The sequence below is a fragment of the Cupressus sempervirens genome, chromosome 4 (genome assembly GCF_028749045.1).
Source record: "Cupressus sempervirens isolate cs-2001-9-10 chromosome 4, ASM2874904v1, whole genome shotgun sequence".
Lineage (NCBI taxonomy): Eukaryota > Viridiplantae > Streptophyta > Pinopsida > Cupressales > Cupressaceae > Cupressus > Cupressus sempervirens.
In genome coordinates this window covers 494,969,530-494,991,140 of record NC_143121.1, presented here as the reverse complement: position 1 = coordinate 494,991,140, position 21,611 = coordinate 494,969,530, and the positions used below count along the sequence as shown (strand labels likewise).

The 21,611-nt window shown below is 36.1% G+C and overlaps 1 protein-coding gene across 2 annotated transcripts in view; it reads left to right on the top strand.

The window, feature by feature from the left end:
* The first annotated feature begins 956 nt into the window (after positions 1-956).
* LOC149562103 (FG-GAP repeat-containing protein) overlaps positions 957-21,611 on the top strand; it is a 113,206-nt gene continuing 92,551 nt past the window's right edge. The window contains exons 1-2 of one of the 2 annotated variants that reach the window (XM_089825647.1): positions 957-1,226; positions 1,439-1,597. In XM_089825647.1, coding sequence (XP_089681773.1) covers positions 1,164-1,226; positions 1,439-1,597 — 222 coding nt within the window. In that variant the 5' untranslated portion in view covers positions 957-1,163. The remainder of the gene's footprint in view (positions 1,227-1,438; positions 1,598-21,611) is intronic. The other variant, XM_089825648.1, reaches the window with a different exon arrangement.

The following is a 21,611-nucleotide window of genomic DNA, read 5'->3' as shown; positions in this document are numbered from 1 at the left end:
CGCTTGAACCATATTTTCAGACCTCAACTCACATTAGATTGACATTAATGACAACACTGACTCATATTTGCAACATAATGCACATAAAGTTACATTGATAATAAGGTTGATGAGTGGAAACATGTCAAAAGAGGGGCTACTATAAGGTTGAATGTATATAAATGCTCCAAAGGTGAGAAATATGAATAAATATGATAGGTAAAGAGCTAAATTAATACAAGAATATACCATATATTGCTATGTAATAAAGTTAAGAAATTCTATCAAAATGGGCCCAAAACTAAGAAAATGATCTATTTGAAACGACTTTAAAAAAGTTTAAATACAACAATTTCTCTAAGCAAAAAGGAGAGTGAAAACTAAGAAAACATAGTGGAAAAATTGTCCCTTTTAGACCTTGTCTCAACCTCGTTGATGTATGGGGAAAGAAGGAGTTCACAATCCTCCAACTTCTGTAGGCATTGCTTTAGTTTCTTAACGATTTGTTTTCTTGTTACTATTTATAGATTTTGCCTACATTTATGTTTTAAGATGGCTTTTCAAGTGTCGCTCACATGACTTCCATAGAGTGACTCTATGCCATCCTCTTTTTTCTTAATAGTACATTTTAAACTTAATTAAATATTACTAGAAATTAATATTCATTAAAAATAAAATATCTTTTTGCAATGTCATTTCGTCTCCAAAAAGAGTGATAAGTGACATGTGTGTGATCAAAGACTGAATGACATTTTGTTATAGAGTGCACAACAAATGATGAAATCCATACTTAATATTAAAAGAGTTTGAAAACTGAAAACAAACAAATAAACTGAAAACATACAAATAAACTAACCGACAAATTTGTCAAGACTCACATAAATAAAAAAGAATTAAAAAAGAATTTAGATTTGATCTTAGCTTAAAATTATGATCCCATGGTCCTCATATATCATTAAAATCCCTACTCCATTTTCATCACACCCCTACTCGATAAGGAAAATATTCGTGGGTTCGTGGGTCGGTTTGCTGAACGTGAATGCAAAATTCACAATTTCGCAGAACTATAGCTCTTCGATATATTCGTCGGGATATTGTCATAAATGAGTTAAAATTGTCGTTGAGGGAGAGCAGAGAGAAAGGAGAGGTCGTGTTGCATTCCATAGCTTTCAGCGGGGAGTGCGATGAGGAAAAGAGATCTAGGCATCCTCATGTTGGCGGCAATCGCCATATTTTTCTGTTTGCAGGTACTTTAAGTTGTAGAGAAACAATGTTTCTATTTCAGGATGGATTTTTTTTGGTAGTAGTACATATTTTTGTTTAGACGTAAATTGAAAATTGAAAAACATGTGGAATGCTTCATGGATTTGCTACTGCAATATTGCGAGCTTCACAAGATAAATTGTTCACGCCCGTTTGTAAAAACAGCGTAGTTAGTTGACTTGTGTTTTCTTGATAGAACGAAGGGGACTTTTCATTCAGAGAAGCATGGTTTCATCTTACTGAGGAATATCCATTCAAGAACGAGGCTGACCGCCTCCCTTCACCGTTGATAACCGATCTGAATGGTGACGGTCGGAGTGAAATTCTAGTTGCTACTCATGATGCAAAAATACAGGTCAGATGGTATTGCAAATACCTGATTTTAATTTTTATGGATACAATGTTCATAGGATATTGGCATCTCTTAGTTGATTACAATTTGTTGATGCAAAATCACTAACGATCAAACCTAGCCCTTACAACATGTTTTATAAGCAAATACCTACACCAGAAGTAGTTTTCGGCTAAGTCGTCGTGACTAAAATTAAAACAAAAAGTTGGCTCACTAATAAAGTAGTGAATGCTCAACACCATCCCTAGCTAAATTTATATTGCTTAGAAGGTTCAAATTAAAACAAAAAGTTGGCTCACTAATAAAGTAGTGAATGCTCAACACCATCCCTAGCTAAATTTTTTAAGCTGCTTTTAATTGTTTTTAAGAATTTCTCAGGCATTTAAAAAACTTTTCTAAACATTGTGCCTGAAAAAAACCTGAAGGTTTAAAACTAGGAAAAAAATGTAAACTGGCCAAGTAAGTCCTCGTATTTTTTCTCATTTGTCTGCGGCAAATTGGCAAAATGATAAAAAATGAAAAATTGTGCTGCAAGGCTGTATTTAGTGACCTTGATACATAGTATGACCAAAAATTTGCACCGAAAGTTTTTGATTAGGTAAAATAGGTTTTACAAGGATCCTGAAACCCAAAGTTTTACAGCGAAAAGAGCGAGATGAAACAGACTAAACAAACAAAAAACTGCCACAAAAGGCCGGAGACAAAAGAAAGCCCGAAGCCAAAGTACAAAAGTCAGAGTCAGAAAAGAAAAGCCAGGCGAACAGGCTAGTGGCCATCCGTGTCCATGGCCTGTAGGGTTTCTACAGCATCATTGTCCTTCTGACTGGTTGCGCCCTCCTGAATCCTGGTAGGAGTGTTCATCTGGTTCCCCTGATTCACCTGGTCACTGGCCTCTTTCTAAAATTCATCCCGGTTGAATCCTTGCTCTGTGTTTTGCTCCGCATCCCTTTCAAGGCCAGTTGTAGTCAGATAGTCCTCTAGATTGACAATATTCTCATTCAAGGTGTGAAGGGTGTCCACTATTTGTTTGGTGATTATCTGGTGGACAGAATCCAGCCTTTGGACCTTCTGCTCAAGCTGGGTGAATCTATCATCCTGATGGTCTCTGGAGACCTGGCCTCTGTCTTTCTCCTGGCTACCCACCTGGTCCTTGCTTCCTCTAGCTTCCTGGTTCTTGTCAGAATCCTGGTTGTTGGGCTGGTTGCTCCTGTCCTTTAGAGCCTCAATTTCCTGAAAAAGCCACTTGATGGAATGAAAGTTGTCAATCAGGCTGTTCTTTGCATTGTTCAGGAAGTTCAAGCCAGTCTCACGCACATTGAAATTTGCACCGAAAGTTGCTTTAGTCGTTTTCGTTAAAATTGGATTTTTACTTTCATTTATAGCATCTTGGTAAATTGACAATAGTGTTGTGGACATGTCAAGTTGTAGATTTGCTGTGGAGTTGTTTCTGTGTTGCATGTACAACAGGTGATTTGCTGTAGGTAGATGGTCATTATTTTTATTGTGATGTTATTCACACTTAGTATTTAGGGAAAAGCTAAATGCGGGTGTTTCAGCATTATGCCACAATCTAAAGTTACTGATGTTAGAATGCTCTGGTTTGATTTGGTCTACTGTCTATAAAATAGGCTCATAACCATTAAATAGGTCTCTGACCCTTGAACTTTAGGGAACATTCTAGAAAATTAACCTGCCAAGGATCTTTATTGGGACTTGAGGTACACTTAATTCCAGACTGGGGCAGGATTAATAAAGCTACTGATGCCACCATCAAAATATCTCCTTAACAGTTTCATCCAGTGTTATCAAAACTATGTATGAGTTTCATTTGTGCAAATTTTAAGGTCCAAGTAATCTTTAAAGGTTTATCAGTGTAAAAGACTAGAATCAACTATCCTATCCACTTCCAGTATAGCATGGAGTAAGGAAAATAAAATAACTAAAAGAAAAATAATAAAAACTTGACTGTTTTACAAATTCTTGTTAGTGGCAAGAGCATGGTCTTGGGCAATCCATCCTTTTGGTTGTCCTTGAGGAGACTGAGCTTTTAATCCAGTTCAAACAAAAGTCACATTTTTGGGCTGCTTCTGATCCCAATTCAACCATGGAATTATCTCAACTTCCTGACTGAAAATACCCAATGCCATTATAACGATTTTCATCTACTGAGGATTGCTTTGAAGAGGTCAATTGTTCATTCCTTTGATGCAGATAGTTACCGAAATCAACAAATCCTTTGCCCATTTTGTCATTCGTAACAATTTTTGCAATTAGGGGGTTCAAATTCCTTTTGTGATTGTTGGCTGAATCCTCATCAAAAAACATGTTTTTTCAAGGTATTTTAAAAGGTTTTCTACACTTGGCATATAATAATCATTGAAATAGGACTTCTAAGGATATAAATTGCAAGGAGGGATAGGATAGGGTAGGATATAAATTGCAAGGACTTCTAAGGATGTGTTACACTGGTGCGGGGGGACGTCGGGACGAGTTTCGGGTGTGGGAAAAAGAAGGGCCTCAATTTGGGGACGATGGGGGTGTAGCGGCGGGTGTGTGTGTGTGGGGGAGGTTGCATAGTATATATATATAACTAGAAATGCTAATTATGAAATGATACTTCAATATAACATACCAAATATTGTCGAATATAGAAAATTGAAGTACGATTCACGAACCATAAGTTCAAACTTGAAACTTGAAACTTCTTAACCATTACCAATGACCATCAAACTTAGTAACATACTCATGGTACAACTTCTAAACATAATAATGATAATGATAAATAAAAAATATAAATCATACATAGTACCATGTAATAAACCATTGACTATCAAATGATAAAGGTGAAAGATTCAAAATTCATTGTTCAGATATGATATATCATAAAGATGCTCACGATGACACTGAGTAGAGTAGCATGAAGCAGTGAAATGAAATAATGTATCATGGCCATATCAAAGTGAGTACAATCAACAAAATGTCAATAATGAGAATGTAAGGGTGAGAGCTCTATAATCATCCCCTATACTGAAGTCCTCATCACTAGAACTACTAGACTCCTCATGGGTAAGAACCTGATCCTCCAAAGGAACACCAACTAGCCCTACATCGGCTTCTGCTGCATTGTCATCCTCGTCAATCTGAGCCAGATATTTGTTGACTTTACATCCCATTGTGTTGCTAGGCTCTCCTTGTACTCGTGTGTCTTGTGATCTTTGAGCTGCAAGAAACCATGTATAGCAACAAACTTCTCCTCTCTCTTAGAGGTAAGTTTGTTCCTCTTAACAAAGTGGACGAAGCTATAGATGGACTAGTTCCTCTTTGTAGTTGAGGAGCTAGAAATGAAAGATAACAAGGTTGAAAGTTACAACTTACAAACAAACGCTCATACAATTTGTGACAAATGATAAATCATAAATTAGTAAAATAAAACCCTTAAAGTTAAGATTATAAAGGGGCGGAACTACAAACTCGAGAAAGCAATAAGATGGCTAGTGAGGTGATCTTCGACCTCTGTGATCCATGACATTTCCACCACAAAATGGGATTCTTCTGTGTCATAGTTTTGAGATCCACCTTTGCAATATCCTAGTATCCTACAAGTTACAAGTTTACAACATAATATTAAAATAAGTTAGAAGTAATAATTAAAAGAGCTTATAATTATAAAGAACTTAGAACACTGAATCAAGAATTAAGGATTACTTGTAAGACTGACAAATTCCGACCACTTGGTGCGAATCTCACTAGCAGTCTCAATATCATACATCCTGACAATGCATTAAAAGAACCCATTCTTCTCCTCATCATCCTGAATTGGTGGGACTCTACTAGGCCTAGGCATGTACCACTTCGGGTTTAATGCATTGGTGTGACTCTACTAGGCCTAGGATGATGTACCTTATCATCTTGAAGTGGTGTGACTCTACTAGGCCTAGGCATGTACCACTTCGGGTTTAATGCATAGGCAACCATGTGCAAAGGAGTGTTTAGCTTATCCCACCTGCTGTGAATGATAGGCTGAATGTGCTTTTTATAGAATGCTAGAGTGGGGTCTCTCTGACACACAACAACCCTCATTTTCCCAAACATGGAATCAATGCACTCACAAACCTCTCAAAGGCTAGGTGAATCTTCATCTCCATATCTAATCACTTGGAACATTGGAGTAGTGATGGTGACTGTGTATTTTGCATCACTCCGAAACTGATCGCTCTTCATTGTCTCCTTCACCCTCTTCCCCTACTTTGTTTTGGACTCAGGCCATCGATTCCATTCTTGTGTCATAACCATGGGTTGCAATGGCTCTTGCAACTTAATCATTCTCTCCAAGAGAATATAATATGGTGATTGTAGATAAACATATGCACCTCTCTCCCATCATTAACCACCGGTCTAATCCAATCAATTTTCCCCATGTCTTTTGAGTGCATTGTTCATGGCATTCACAAAACATGGAGTCAACCAAATATGCCTATAGGCTGCCTCAATGAGCCTCCCTACAGCTTTGCACACGTGCTGTATCTCACAACTTGGACCACATGTTGTGGCCTAACCTCGTCAATGGCATCCTTAAGCACATGAAACTAAAAATCAGCATCTTTATGATTCCCTGAACAATCAACTGCCCTCAAAAAGTATGAGCCCTTGGTGCATGTGACCATAATGTTGATGAGTGGACGATGACTAATGTCCGTCCACCCATCCATGATAGTGTTGCAACCCGACTCCATCCAACATGCCTTCATTGACTCCATCAAGATCCCAACCTTGTCATAGGCCCTATCCAACATTGTGGTCCTCGACTTGTGGTCACCTGGTGGCAAATATGATTGCCCTCCCTGTTTTGCTGCCATGGACATCATTCTCACAAAATAAGGAGATTGAGCCACATGTGTTGGGATGCCATTGGCAAAGAAGAAATTACCATCGATGTCATCTAACCGCTCCCTTGTGTGCATTTTAAATAACTGAGCAATAGGGTTACTACTACTAGGACTTGCACTTGCTTTCCGTTTCCCCTTGTTGCTATTCCCTGCTGGACTGTGTAAGTGAAGAAAAGGATGGTGTAGGTGACATAGTCCGTACTTTGTGATGCAAGATATGTCTAGATGTATCTCACTGCCCTTGTAACTGTTGTATGTTTTGTACTTGTTGCCTAGCAGCCAAAGACTTAGGTGCTGGGACTGCAGCATCATCAGGAATGCCCCATAGTTTGTTCACTTTAATTATGTATTGTTGGAGTACCAGGATCGTTGCAAGTGTAATTGCATTGCCATGTTTTTGGTATATGTTTTCCAATGGCAGTGATATCACTCTTATTTATATTAAGGGTGAGATATGGAGAGACATGTCTTTCCATTATGATCTAATAAATATAATAACAAATGATTTTTTAATTATAGAATATCTCATATATTTAATATATGTGTGTGCGTGTGTGTTTATATATATATATATATATATATATATATAAAAGCACACTTCTGCACTTAATCTCATAGTTTATCCAACTGAAGCTACCAAACATCAACACTCCCTCTTAGCTAGGGAGGATAAACATATGACCATATATTACCTCAATGTAATATAAAGATATTGGAAGTAATGGCCTCCTAAATGTCAACTCATTTGACATTCACCACTTACTCTTTGAGCAATGGCCTCTTGAATGTTGAGTTGCAAGATATTTATCAAATACTCCATGTAATGGCCTCCTGAACATCAATTTGCATAACATTCACCATGTACTCAAAATGTTCATGAGGTATGTGCACGTGCATTCTCTTAATGCCTACCATATGAACATCCACCATGCAAAGTATCATCTGTTAATGCATAGGATCTTTGATAGAAATAATATAATTCTCAGACTTTTTATATTTCAGACTTGTACTTGCTTGAACTTGTTTGTGTGCAATAGGTCTGCAACTTTGGTTGGTCTTCAATGCTCCAATAATCTTTATATTTGAATGTCAAGTACTGATTAAGTGGTGTTTGATAATCTGCAATATATATGATTGTTGATCTTGGGACTGCAAGTATGACTGTTATTGATGTTGCTTTGTCCCATCGATGAGTGAATATGTATAACACATGAGGGGTCATGTCCCCGTAGGGGCATGACCGTTGGTCAATAATCCAACCGGTGCATAATAGTAATCTGCCAATAACTAATCATGCTCGATAATATCATTTAATACAACACTTGATATATATTGATGGTAATATGAAATGGAGCCCCCGATACCTGATCAGTGATAACACAGATTCAATATCAATACAACCCGATATGAATCGGTGACAGTAATAAGTGAAGCGCGATTTGAATCATAAACATGTAACACTTATATATGTATAGCTATATATATATATATACATATGCATATAATTGTGTGTGTGTGTGTGTGTGTATTTAGATGCTCAATATTACTTTGATTGATGCTAAATTTCAACACTCCCTCTTTAGCAAGGGATAAGTAATAATGAAATCAGATATTATAATATCTACACACAACACATTATTTGAGACTCCCACTCTAAAAATAGAGACTCATCAAATAATTTAAATCACCAAGCTATGAACACTATCATAGCATATATTATGATCTTTAATTGTCCGAAACAATATCTAGAGTAATCATAATGAATTTGTTATTCATGACTTCTGGCATGTCCGGAACAAACTGTCATAATAACAGGCCTATCATTTGTAAGATCGTCACCTTACAAAGATTACCTTCTAAATATGTATGTCTCTGAAAGATCGTCATCTTTCATTACATATCTGATGCAACTATTCAACTTAGAAGCATAAACACAAATATAAATTGAAACTTAAGTTCAATATTCAAAAATTACAATTTGATCATATCAAGTTTACCTCTGAAAGATTCCAATTTAACATTGGCAAGAGGTTTAGTAAGAATATCTGTTGTTTGCTCATCAATCTTGATATACCATATCTCTGATTCAAAACTGAATTTATAGATAACTGATTTATCTGAGTACAACATTGCATATGTCACTTATGTATTCGAACTTTGGAAATGTATCACTCTCCCTCTGATTCCTCACTATGGGATTTTCGTTCCACTTTATCTCTTTGTTCAAACTTAAAATGCAAGATTTTCATCCTTTTCATACTTAACTTTTGCTAGGGCTGCTTGAATTTTCTCCTGTTCTAGACAGAAGTTATGAGTGTGACCAAATTTGTCACATTTGAAGCATTGTACTTTGGTCCAATCTCTCTTTCCTATATGATTTGTTGAATTCCTTGTTGTCTTGATGAATTCCCTTACTTTTCCCCTTATTATTAGTTCCTGCCATGGCAGGATACTATTGCATCCATTAGATGTCATATTAGTTGCTAGTAACTTTTTAACAAGCCAATTAGAGTCAAGAATTTTTAACATACATGTCTATCAACTATAGTTTGAAATTTTCCATCTATTTAAATGATTTAAACAAAATAATTTATCTCTTCTTTGATTGGCTTAGAGCAAAAATAGTAGGGAGTAAAATTAATTTTCTTCATAGAAAATTAGCATATTTTGTACACTCTACTTTTCATACATTAATTATAGCTTATGTCATCTTTGCATTAATGATAGCTTATGTCATCTTTGCAAATCTTATTTTACCATAGAAAATCATTTTTACAACTATTTTAAACATAAAGTAATTATATCAATGACATGACATGTTGACTATTTTCTTTATATAAGAAATAAAACTTAAATCTTAATATTTTTCAATATAGTTTTTATTTTATTTTTAGTATTTTATATTATTATGTTCAATTTTCTATTTTACTTTTTCAATTATTGATTGTGAACTAGAATACTTATATAAATATTTAATCACAATAATTTAATATAAATATATGAGATTTTATTTTATTCATAATTATTTATTTATTAAAGTTTATTTAAGAACATTATAAAAACTTGAATTTGGTGCTAATATACTAGGGCACCATCTTATCTCGAGCTAGATTTTCTATCTAATGCAAATAAGCTATTTTACACTGTTCAAACCATAGCAAGTAATTATCAATGTTTCGATGGGAACATTGCTTCTTCTATTTTGTTTAAACTAAAAATTCAAATGGCAGGAACTATGACGCTTGCGTCACTTGTTAGTATTGGCTTGACGAGCTTGAAATTCTCCCTCTTGATTTGAAATGATTCCTCTTGTAATTAATCTCGACTCTTCTTGAGTGCATTCGTTTTTGAGTAGTTCAAACTTAGGAAGATTTGGTTGAGAACTTAGTCTATGTATAAATGTCAACCAAGACAGTGGTAGTCCTTTTAAGGCTATAATGCTAAGTTCTTTGTCATCCACTTCATTTCCAATGTTCAGAAGTTGATCTTTTACTTCTGAGATACTTAGGAAATAGGACGTAATAGTTTCTCCATTATTCATCTTGATGTATAGTAGATCTTGCCATAATTTTAGCAATCTGCTTGTGTTATTAATTTCAAAAGTATTCTTTATAATGGAGAACATCTCAAAAGCTGTTTTTAGACTCGATAGAGAGGGAAGAATATGATCCTTCACCGAGTCTATAATAATTTTCATGGTCTTATTGTTGTGTCTTTTCCATGTTGTTTTATCTGGTTCATTTTTAGGAATAGATTTGTTTGATTCTATGTACTCTTCTAATTCCATTTCTCTTAGTACTATCATGACTCGAATTTTCCATGATGAAAAGTTTGATGCTCCCTCAAATCTATCCTCTAATCTTACGTGATTAACCATTTTGAATTTGAGGATAAAATTTTGTATATTGGTAAATTTGAATAATAGATTTTCCTATCAGGATGGCTTTGATACCATGTTAATGGATAGGATCTCTGATAGAAATAATATAATTCTCAGATTGTTTATATCTCAAACTTATACTCACTTGAACTTGTTTGCGTGCAGCAGGTCTACAACTTTGGTTGGTCTTCAATGCTCCAATAATCTTTATATTGAATGTCAAGTACTGATTAAGTGGTATTTGATAATCTGCAATATATATGACTGTTGATCCTGGGACTGTAAGTATGACTGTTATTGATATTGCTTTGTCCCATCGATGAGTGAATATATATTGTTGGAATATTCAAATGGGAAGACTACTTCTGAGAGGGGGGGGGGGGGGGGGGGGGCGGGGGTGGGGGTGAATTAGAAGTACCAATTGTTATCCTTTCAAACTCTTAATAACATATTACTGAAATTAACATGCATGCAAGTAAACAAACATAAAATGAGAACATGCATCAACACATAACACAAGAGATTTTGGTGACCCAGAAACCCTCCAGAAATAAGAAGGTAAAACTGGGGTGGGAATGACATCCACAAAATTATTGCAGCAATGACTTCAACCACTTCTGATGGTTTGCCTTGTTAAAGGCTTTACATTGTGTCAATAGTGACCTATTGAAAGGATTTACAAACACTTTACATGAAGTGTCACCCTGTTAAAGGATTTACATCAAGGTTGTTAAACCTTTCTAATACATAGGATTTTCTTGTCCTTCTCCAAAGACTCTCCTATCTAGCTGTTAAGCTAACCTATCACCATAGGATTTCAACCTCTAATACAATTGTGAGAGAGTATTAGAACTTTTGACCTGTTTGAGTGCAATCTCGAATTGCTGGGTTCAGGCACTTGATTTGCTCTTTCTCTTTTGATCCTTGCTTGCTCTGATCTTTGAATATGTCCCCTGTTCTGCTATGGTCAATTGGATATAAATGCTATCCCTTTCACTAAGTCTTTTCTCTTTATACTGAAATTTCACTATAATCTCCCCTTATGCAACTTTAATTCCATACATACAATAGTGCATTCGTCCTCCTTATAAAGCATGCGAAGAGTTAGGGTTAGGTATGGATCTACGATCCAAATTGAATCTCAAATTCCCGCTCATATTTTGCATTTTTCTCATTGGTTGCATGCCTTCACCATTTTTCTGATTGGTTGTATGCAGATATCATAGGGAATACAAATTACTCATCTTTATTCTCTTTTTCCTTCGAAATTTCTCTAAGTCGGCTACAAAAACGGTTTACATCTTAGTTTGTGCAAGTACAAACTCTTATGCTGATCTTGCGTTGCTCGGCACATAAAGTAATACTGATGCTCGACACATATTGGTTTTGGATTGTTCGGCATCTACTACGTTTCCTGGTTTGCTCGGTACCTGTTGTATCCTGTATCACTCGGCATATGTTGTTCTGAGTTGCTCGGCATCCGAATGATTCTGTTACTCGGCACATGAACAATTCCTGTATTGTTCGGCACAGACTATACTGTAATCTGCTCGGCACTAACTGTGCCTCGACACCTATTGAAATTTTGGCTCGGCATCTATTGTATACTCGGCATGTATGATGAAAATGGTTAAGTGTGTTGACACTCATTTGTCAATACTATTTATTTGAACATATATAACACATGAGGGGTCATGTCCATAGGGGCTTTCTTCTTTTTTTTTTCTGCCTCTTTGGCCTTTTGAGTTGATGCTCTTGTTGTGACCCTTGTTGCTGTTGGCTTAGTTGGAGGTAGCTTGGTTGGGGCTGATTTTGTTACCTTCTTGGGCTTTGACTGAGTTGCAGGCTATGTTTTTGCCTTTCTCTTCTTCTGCTCGACAGGTTTAGGTGCTTCCTCGACACCTTCCTCTTTGTCTTCTTCTTGCCCTTGTGTCATCTTTTCTGTCTCTTGCTCTTGCTCTTCTTCTTCTTCTTCACTGTCTCCTTCCACTCCTTCCACTTCTTCTGCTTCACCTTCAATATTTGCTCCAAATGTCTTCTTTATTTTCCTCACCATTTTGTCCTTCTTCCTAATAACTGAAGCAGTTTTTAGTTTTGTCTCAATTTTAGACTTAACAACATCATAAGTTCGAAAGTGAGGAGCTTCTTTATCAATTTCTTCAGCTAACAACGCTGTGATTGCTGCTGAGGCTTCATCAATATCCAGTTCATATCCTAATGGTCTTAGCCATTTTACCCTTGGTATTGTAGCTTGAATGTATATGAAGTCAATATCAACCAAGAAGCATATGTCATTGGCATGTTTCTCAACTAGTGAGATTGGTATCCTCATCCTTTGCTTCATAGACTTCCTAAAGTCTTCAAAATAGCTAGTCATCTGGGCTTCAAAATTGTCTCCCATTTGATCAATGAACTCATTAATTTGAGTGACTGCTGTCTTGTTAGAATTCCAGTTTACCTTCCCAATTGAAGGGAATTCTTCCATCACATAAAAAAATATGCACATGAGAATTGAGCCAAATTTACACTGTGCACCTTTTGATCTCCTTATGGCTCCTAAGTTCTCATTGATTTGTTGCAACATGAGTTCAACCAGATCATAGGTGTGATCTTTCTTTACCAACTTGTATGCCACATCAACAGCTATGCAGGGAATGCTGTTTAGTCTGCTGGATTGATAAAATTTATGTGAAATTAACCTCACAACAAAGTCAAGTAAGGGGTCATTCACATTATCAATAGTCATTCCCCTATTGTTCCATTTTGCGCCTGTGTTCTTCTCAATTACCTCCTTTCTATCACTTCTCAATGTTTTTGGTCGTCTAGGGTTGGAAGACCAGTAACCCTGTGCACAATCCTCTTAGTAATCTTAACCGGTCCTGACTCTAGCCACAGACATCCATCATGAATTTGGCTCAGAACAATGCGAATCCATTCTGTTTTAAACACTATGGGAAAAACTAGGGTTTTAGTTAAACCCTTCTTCTCAACGATTGAAAACTCCTCCTTCAATATCTTATTCTCACATAACTTATCATAGGCATTGAAGATTTCTAGGTCACCTATGGCACCGATTTTACAATTGTAGCATTTCCTTACGTCTTGAACCATGACGACTTTGGGTGGAATGACAGATAGTGCGCCAGCCGGGTCATTTTTACAGGCTACTTCGAGGATTAGTTTGAATTCGGGCTGTTTAACTTCATTGCTAACCAGTTGAATCTCATTATCTCCCTTAGCCTTAGGGTTTCTTGAGCTAGAAGCCATATTACCAAACTAGGGCTTTAAAATGTATTAAAAATTGAAACTCTGCGTAGCTTGGCACTTAATAAATACCTTCAGATTGATGAGTTCGTGCTGAATCTCTGTTGTATTTGATGCGAATGACTCTAAGGTAGCTGCTTGATTGCCTCTTAGCTCTACTAGTTTTTGCTCTTTGTTTGAATGCCGTGAAAATGAACGATTTTCACTTTTATTAGGTTTGAAACCTAGCATTTATTGCATTCATGCTTTACAGCTGTACACTCGGCTTCCAAAGGATTTTCCAACTCGGCATCAACTGTATTTCACTCACTCGGCAACTACTGTTATCTCTTTACTCGGCATCCACTAGACTGTTTAACTCGGCCTGTACTAGAGTTTTACTCGGCAACCAAAGATAGCTCGGTATCATCTTCCAACTTTTATCCTGGCATCTTAATTTATGCAGATTTCTTTTTTGTAGTGTTCCTATGTTCTTTTTAGGGCTGATGTCTGATACATCTTTATATGTATCAGCCCTATGTGCCTTTCTAGTGCTTAATTTGATGAGGTGTGATCACTTGACCTCTTGGGTGAGTGATCTCTCCATTTGATGTGCTGCATTCACCTTTCTTCTGCCATGTCTTCTTCATATCTTCCTTGATGTGTTCCACATTAACTTTTTCTTTGCCCTTATTAACTTTAGTCTTGGGTGCTTTGACTTTTGTTGGACAGTTCCTGCTGATATGACTAGTCTTCAAGCAACTAAAACAAGTAGTTTGATTTAACCATCTATTGTAATTTCCCTTAAAATGTGTTCTTATGCAATTTTCAGGAATGTGTCCATACTCTTGGCAATAGTGACAGCTATATCTGATGTTGTAATCCCAATTGTAGTGATGTACATGATTGGTTCTTCTTGCAGGCTGATTAGGTGTCCACATAGGCTTTGATCAGCACTCAAAGGCTCTATGTCCATATTTTTTGCAATTGTAGCAGTGACCTTCAAATCTTAGTGTCTTGGTTCTACATTCATATGCTTGATGTCCTTGCTTTTTGCACTTGTGACAAAAACTTGCATTTGTGGGCTTAACATGCTGATGACTATTCTTGCTTCTGCACATATTAGAGGTATGTCCCTTTTTACCACAGAAATGACAAGTGGGTTTAGTGTTCTTACCTTTGTTTATTCTTTCTTCTGCAGTCTTAGATGATTCTCCTTGTTCAGTGCTGATGTAGCCAAGTCCTAAAGTATCATTACTAGCCTTTGGGTTTGTTGTAGCTTTCTGCTATTTCCTTTTCTCTCTTCAATTCATTTTGCAATTGTTCATTCTGCATCTTCAAGGTGGAGATCTCAATGTCCTTTATGTTCAGCTCATGATGAACATTCATCATCTGGCTCAAGCTGTCTAGCTGCATATTTGAAATATTTTCAAATTCAATTGTCTTCTCTTTCAGTCTATTGATGAGATTTCTCTTGTCATCTTCTACCATGACCTTGTCTTCAATAGCTCTTTTCTTTTTTCAGTTACTTCACAAAGCATTGTGGCTTGTGATTCTTGTTCAAGCTTGAGTAATTTGATTTCTTCAGCTTTTGCTATGCTTTTCTCCATTAATTCTGCTATTGCTGCATCAAATTCCTTGGAATCTCCATTGGCAAATATGTGTGTGGTATCAATCTCCTTGTAATGTATGTCATTTTCAGCTATGGCTATCTCCTTTCTTCTTTTCAAAGATTTTCTCAGTTCCTCCCTGGCTTCCTCTACTTTGTGTAGAGCTAGTTGCACATCAATCACTTGATTGTCAATGATCTTCCCAAGTTTGAAGACTTCCATCTTTTGACCTTTTTCTCTAAGCTGTTAGGCTTCTCCTTATGAGAACTAGAGCTCTGATACCAATTGTTGGAATATTCAAGTTTGAAGACTTCTGAGGGGGGGGGGGGGGGGGGGTGAATCAGAAGTACCAATTGTTTTCCTTTCAAACTCTTAATAACATATTACTAAAATTAACATGCATGCAAGTAAACAAACATAAAATGAGAACATGCATCAACACATAACACAAGAGATTTTGGTGACCCAGAAACCCTCCAAGAATAAGAAGGTAAAACTTGGGTGGGGATGACACCCACAAAATTACTGCAGCAATGACTTCAACCACTTCTGATGGTTTGCCCTATTAAAGGCCTGTCCTGTTAAAGGCTTTACACTGTGTCAATAGTGACCTGTTGAAAGGATTTACAAACACTTTACATGAAGTGTCACCCTGTTAAAGGATTTACATGAAGGTTGTTAAACCTTTCTAATACATAGGATTTTCTTGTCCTTCTCCAAAGACTCTCCTATCTAGCAATTAAGCTAACCTATCGCCATAGGATTTCAACCTCTAATACAATTGTGAGAGAGTATTAGAACTTTTGACCTGATTGAGTGCAATCTCGAATTGCTAGGTTCAGGCACTTGATCTGCTCTTTCTCTTTTGATCCTTGCTTGATCTGATCTCTGAATATGTCCCTTGTTCTGCTATGGTCAACTGGATATAAATGCTATCCCTTTCACTAAGTCTTTTCTCTTTATACTGAAATTTCACTATAATCTCCCCTTATGCAACTTTTATGCCATACATACAATGGTGCATTCGTCCTCCTTATAAAGAATGCAAAGACTTAGGGTTAGATATGGATCTACGATCCAAATCGAATCTCAAATTCCCGCTCATATTTTGCATTTTTCTCATTGGTTGCATGCCTTCGCCATTTTTCTGATTGGTTGCATGCAGATTTCATAGAGAATACAAATGACTCGTCCTTATCCTCTTTCTCCTTCGAAATTTCTATAAGTCGGCTACAAAAACGGTTTACATCTTAGTTTGTGCAAGTACAAACTCTTATGTTGATCCTGCGTTGCTCGGCACATGAAGTATTACTGATGCTCGACACATACTGGTTTTGGATTGTTCGGCATCTACTACGTTTCCTGGTTTGCTCGGTACCTGTTGTATCCTGTATCACTCGGCATATGTTGTTATGAGTTGCTCGGCATCTGAATGATTCTGTTACTTGGCACATGAACAATTCCTGTATTGCTCGGCACAGACTATACTGTAATCTGCTCGGCACAAACTGTGACTCGGCACCTATTGAAATTTTGGCTTGGCATCTATTGTATACTCGGCATGTATGATGAAAATGGTTAAGTGTGTTGACACTCATTTGTCAATACTATTTATATGAACATATATAACACATGAGGGGTCATATCCATAGGGGCATTACCCTACGTGGCCAAAGGCCACGTAGTGTCATGACCCTACGTGGGCATGACCGTTGGTCAATAATCCAACCGATGCATTATAGTAATCTGCCGATGACTAATCATGCCCGATAATATCATTTAATACAACACTTGATAAATATCGATGGTAATATGAAATGGAGCCCGATACTTGATTGGTGATAACACAGATGTTTCAATATGAATACAATCTGATATGAATCGGTGACAATAACAAGTGAAGCCCGCTCTGAATCATAAACATGTAACACTTCTATATGTATATCTATATATATATATACACACATATGCATATAATTGTGTATATATATATATACACAATTATATCATTTTATTTACAGCATAATGTATTGAACCAGATTCAGATGCTCAATATTACTTTGATTGATGCTAAACTTCAACATAATCTATCATGATCTGCATAGACATCGTAAGATATTCATCATAATAGATTAAGTTATTGAAAGATCGTCACCTTTCAATAACTTATGCAAATACAAGTGATAATCATTTGGAAGTTGTCACTTCCTCATGATATACACACATAGGCCCATATAGCTCTGAAAAATATTCAGGAATCACAATCCTCTTGATTGCTATAGTTTATTGATTTTTGGAGAATCCATCTTCAACATGGTCTACTTCCTCTTAATCAATACATCCCAGATCACTGAACCATCTCCTCTATCTGCTCCCTCTCTTTCAAGGTTGCATCTATTGAAATGTTAGGCTCCTTTTGAATCTCAATCTCCCTCTAAATTTGAAATCAATCTTCTTTTTTCCTAAAATAACATTCTCGGAGGAAAAGATCAAGGGACATAATTCTTATAATAATAATAAAAGTACCTTTAATAATTATTCTCAATAATTATAAGAACATTAAAAATTTCTAATGTCCCCAATTTTTTATGGAATAATTAAATTAAATTAATTAATTAACTATTCCCAGAATTTAAATAATATAATTATAGGACCTTTAATTAGTTACTCTAATAAATTAATATGGGGCCCAAGCTAATATTTGTATTTGTGGTTCCGATTAATTTAATATATCTTGGACCTATTTTCATTTTAGTTACCGTTGGCTATGTTCGTACACCCTCAAAAAGGTTTTATTCGGTGAGTGTTTAAGCACAGCTTGTAGGTAGTCATAGGTATGGGATTTGGATTATATTTCTTGGTACTGCGAATTCCCATTGGGATTCGCTGTTGTTTGCCATTTCGTAAGTGAAAGATCTTCCCTACTTGGCTTGTTCGGTTTCGGTGGGACTCAACTCTCACCCTATTTTGTTTCCTGTAATACTTCGCTTGGATCTGGCAAATTGGAGCACCATCTTTTGGCATATGTTAATATTGAAGGATTATTCGCATTCAATCTCCATTATTGTTTGGATTTTATCTGATGAATTTGGGACTACAAGTTTATGTTTGAGACACTGAAACCACCTTCCATTTGTACTCCATTTGCTATCCGCAACATGCGGCACATCTTCCATGACATAACCCATCCGTACGGCTCTCTACCCCCATCTGTACGGCCGGCTAGTCAATCCCTCTTCACACCCTTTACCACATCGTACGACTAGAAATTCTCCATATTGTATGGGCTTGCTGTTCCTCACCGTATGGTTGCCCATTAATCTGTACGGCCTCATTAACTCATCTCGTATGGTTGCTACTCCCCCACCATCCGTCACCTCTCCACCTCCACCGTATGGCCATTTTGACCGTATCCCCTTGCTATCACCTTGCCACTGTACGGCTAGAGCATGGATTCCGTATGGTCATATTGTGCCTTGCATATCGTACGGCCCCTACCAAGACAACTTGTACAGGCATCAAGCAGTTCATTTTAGTACAGTCTCAGCCCTCTGTACTTGGGAACATTACAATTGTAGTGGCCTCCACTAAATGCACAAGTTATGACTAAGTTACAGAATTGGGAATGTTAACATATATGGGTACGTGGGTATGAAATGCCGGTATGACAAATTTTTTTGGGGCTGGGTTCATTTTTAGTACGCTCAAACAAACCTATATATATATATATATATATATATATATATATATATATATATATATATATATATATATATATGCACAATTATAAAATAGAAACAAGTTTAGAATGTCATATACCAATACATATGCTAAACAAAACCATTTCAAACTTCAAATTTTGGAACATATAATTATAATATAGATTTAGGTTTCTGTATCAGAAAGATCAAGTCAGAATCTCATATAGATAAGTTCAGAGTTTGCTAACATACAGTCTAGGTCTTAAAAATATCTAAAAGATCAAACTAGAATCACTAAACATTTTGTCATTTAGAAACACAAATCCCAGATGTGAACCCACAGGAGATTTGTTTCAGAATCTGATTCCGATACATTTCTTTTGCCCAGAAAAGTTCCATGTTTCAGCAACTTAGATAATAGACACAAAATACTCCAGAAAAGATTATACATTCAAAGGCTACCAATCGAATACAACTTTCTGGGTACTTCCAGCTTACAAACTTTCTAGCAACCGGCATGCTCTGCTCTTGAGGGTTTCCATCCCCAAGATGTTTGCTATTTACCTAAGATAATATATTATAATGTATATAAGTGGATGGAGATCCCATACGTTTGGTACATATAATTGAAGTCACTTACTTTGGGTCACAAATTTTATTTTTAATTGGGAGGACTACATGGGTTTGGTGGTTCAGCCCTCCATTATGTTATTTGGAGGTTTATACAATGGAGTTGAATATCATTGTAGTGATATGTGACATGCATGATATTGCGTTTGGGTCTGTTGGAGATATGGTGCGGAGTAGCACTTTCCATAATGAGTGTTGTTCTTGTTTTCTACCTTGAGGGTTATTCTATTATTGGCATTTGCATATATTGGGTATTAGGGTATCTTGATCCATGTGCATTTTAATGTTATGTGATCTATCTTCTAAATTATCTTATTACAATTATTATTTGTTTGGATATTAACAATTAGTATTAGAGCAATGACTTGGGTAAGGGTTAGGATGAAACCCTAAAATTTAAGTATTTGCCTGTATCTTACAATTTACTGACTTTTTTTTGGTTATTTTGTTACTGTAGTTGGAGAATTGTATAAGAAAAGTATACTCTAATTCAACCTTTGATCATTAATAGTGAGTTATTGGAATTTTAAAGGCTGCAAATTACTGAAATTTTCTTTCTTTTATCAACATTTCTGGTTAGCTGAACATAATTAATTTGGGTCAGTTAATTGCATTTTTAGATTTTAGATTGACTGTATCATAATTTTGATGTTGTGGTCAGATTGATGCCTCCACTTGTCTTCAACACACAATAGTTGCAAACCGTTGATTCTGTAGTTGTCCTAGCATGGGATACATCCAAGTGGCATCCGCATTGCCAATATTAGGCTTTCACCTCTTGATGCCACTGTATACAAATGCAAACCTTGTAATTGAAAAAAATAAGAAAAACATATTTTAGTCACTGCAACGTAACTATTAAAAAATAAATTAATTATTATACAATCGTGTCTTTGGATTTGTTTTTTGACCAGGCAAAAAACAAAATTTTAATTGCAGAGTATCTATATTAATCTTTATCCATTTGGAACATGAAAGAACATGTAAGGAAGAATTTAGAAATGTAAAAGAATATTGTTGAAGTTTGGAAAGAAAAGAAAATAATGCATGAAACTTCTAAAATCTTGTTACTCAGTTGCCTTAAATTGCCCCAAGAAGAGCTTAAAAGAGACCAAATATAGCTGTGAGACACAGTGAGGTCGAGCAGGGTTAAATTGACAATTTGATACGTTTTTGCAGCATTTTCAGTGCTCTTTCCTTTTTTTATAGAGTTTTGGTACATTTTTGTGCATGTGGGCCACATTAGCACGTGATTTCAATACATAGACTTACTGAAAAGCTGCAAGTACTCATAGGGACTTGTGGCTACTCCATGGCATGGACTTGTGTTGTACTTGCAATGGGTTTGCGGGTGAGTCCCTTAGGAGCAAAATAATCCAGTCAGCACTCGTGAGTTGTGTGAGTACTTGGCAAGTTTCCGAATCATGTATATTTCATTACAGATGATTGTGCTTATAATCTTTTATATATTTACTTTAATCCAAAAATCCCTTGCGTGAGGAAGGATTTGCAGCTTGAATGCATGGAGACGATTCCCTATACAATTTGTTTGTATATCTATAAAAAGGCTCTTCCATGCTTATGTTAGGCACGTCTTTGAAGTTTAATGATAAGGCCATTGACCTAATACAAAGGGACTCTTTGCAAAAGGTGCATTGAAATACAAATTATAGCCCAGTCTATGATTTGACAGCTTTTAAATTGGCTAGGAGTAAGAGAGGATTTAGAAAAGCTGCACCATTGTAGGGGTCTTGTCTAAGCTTTTTGCAGATAAAATAAAAATGCTGTAACATATTGAAATGCAACTCTTAAACACTTAGCCCTAGTATTGAGCTGTGACATTCACATAGAATATAGATGTTAAATTTTATAGATTTCTATTTTTTTTTGTTTCTTGCACCTTTGCCTTGGTTTTTAAAGTTCACATGAAATAGGGCAAGATTCTCATCTTGACTTAACACATACATTTCTAGTTAAGTTATGAAACATATCAAAATACTGCAACGTTATCATTGCAAACATTAGTTTTTCACACACATGCCCATGCACATAATACAAACATATTTT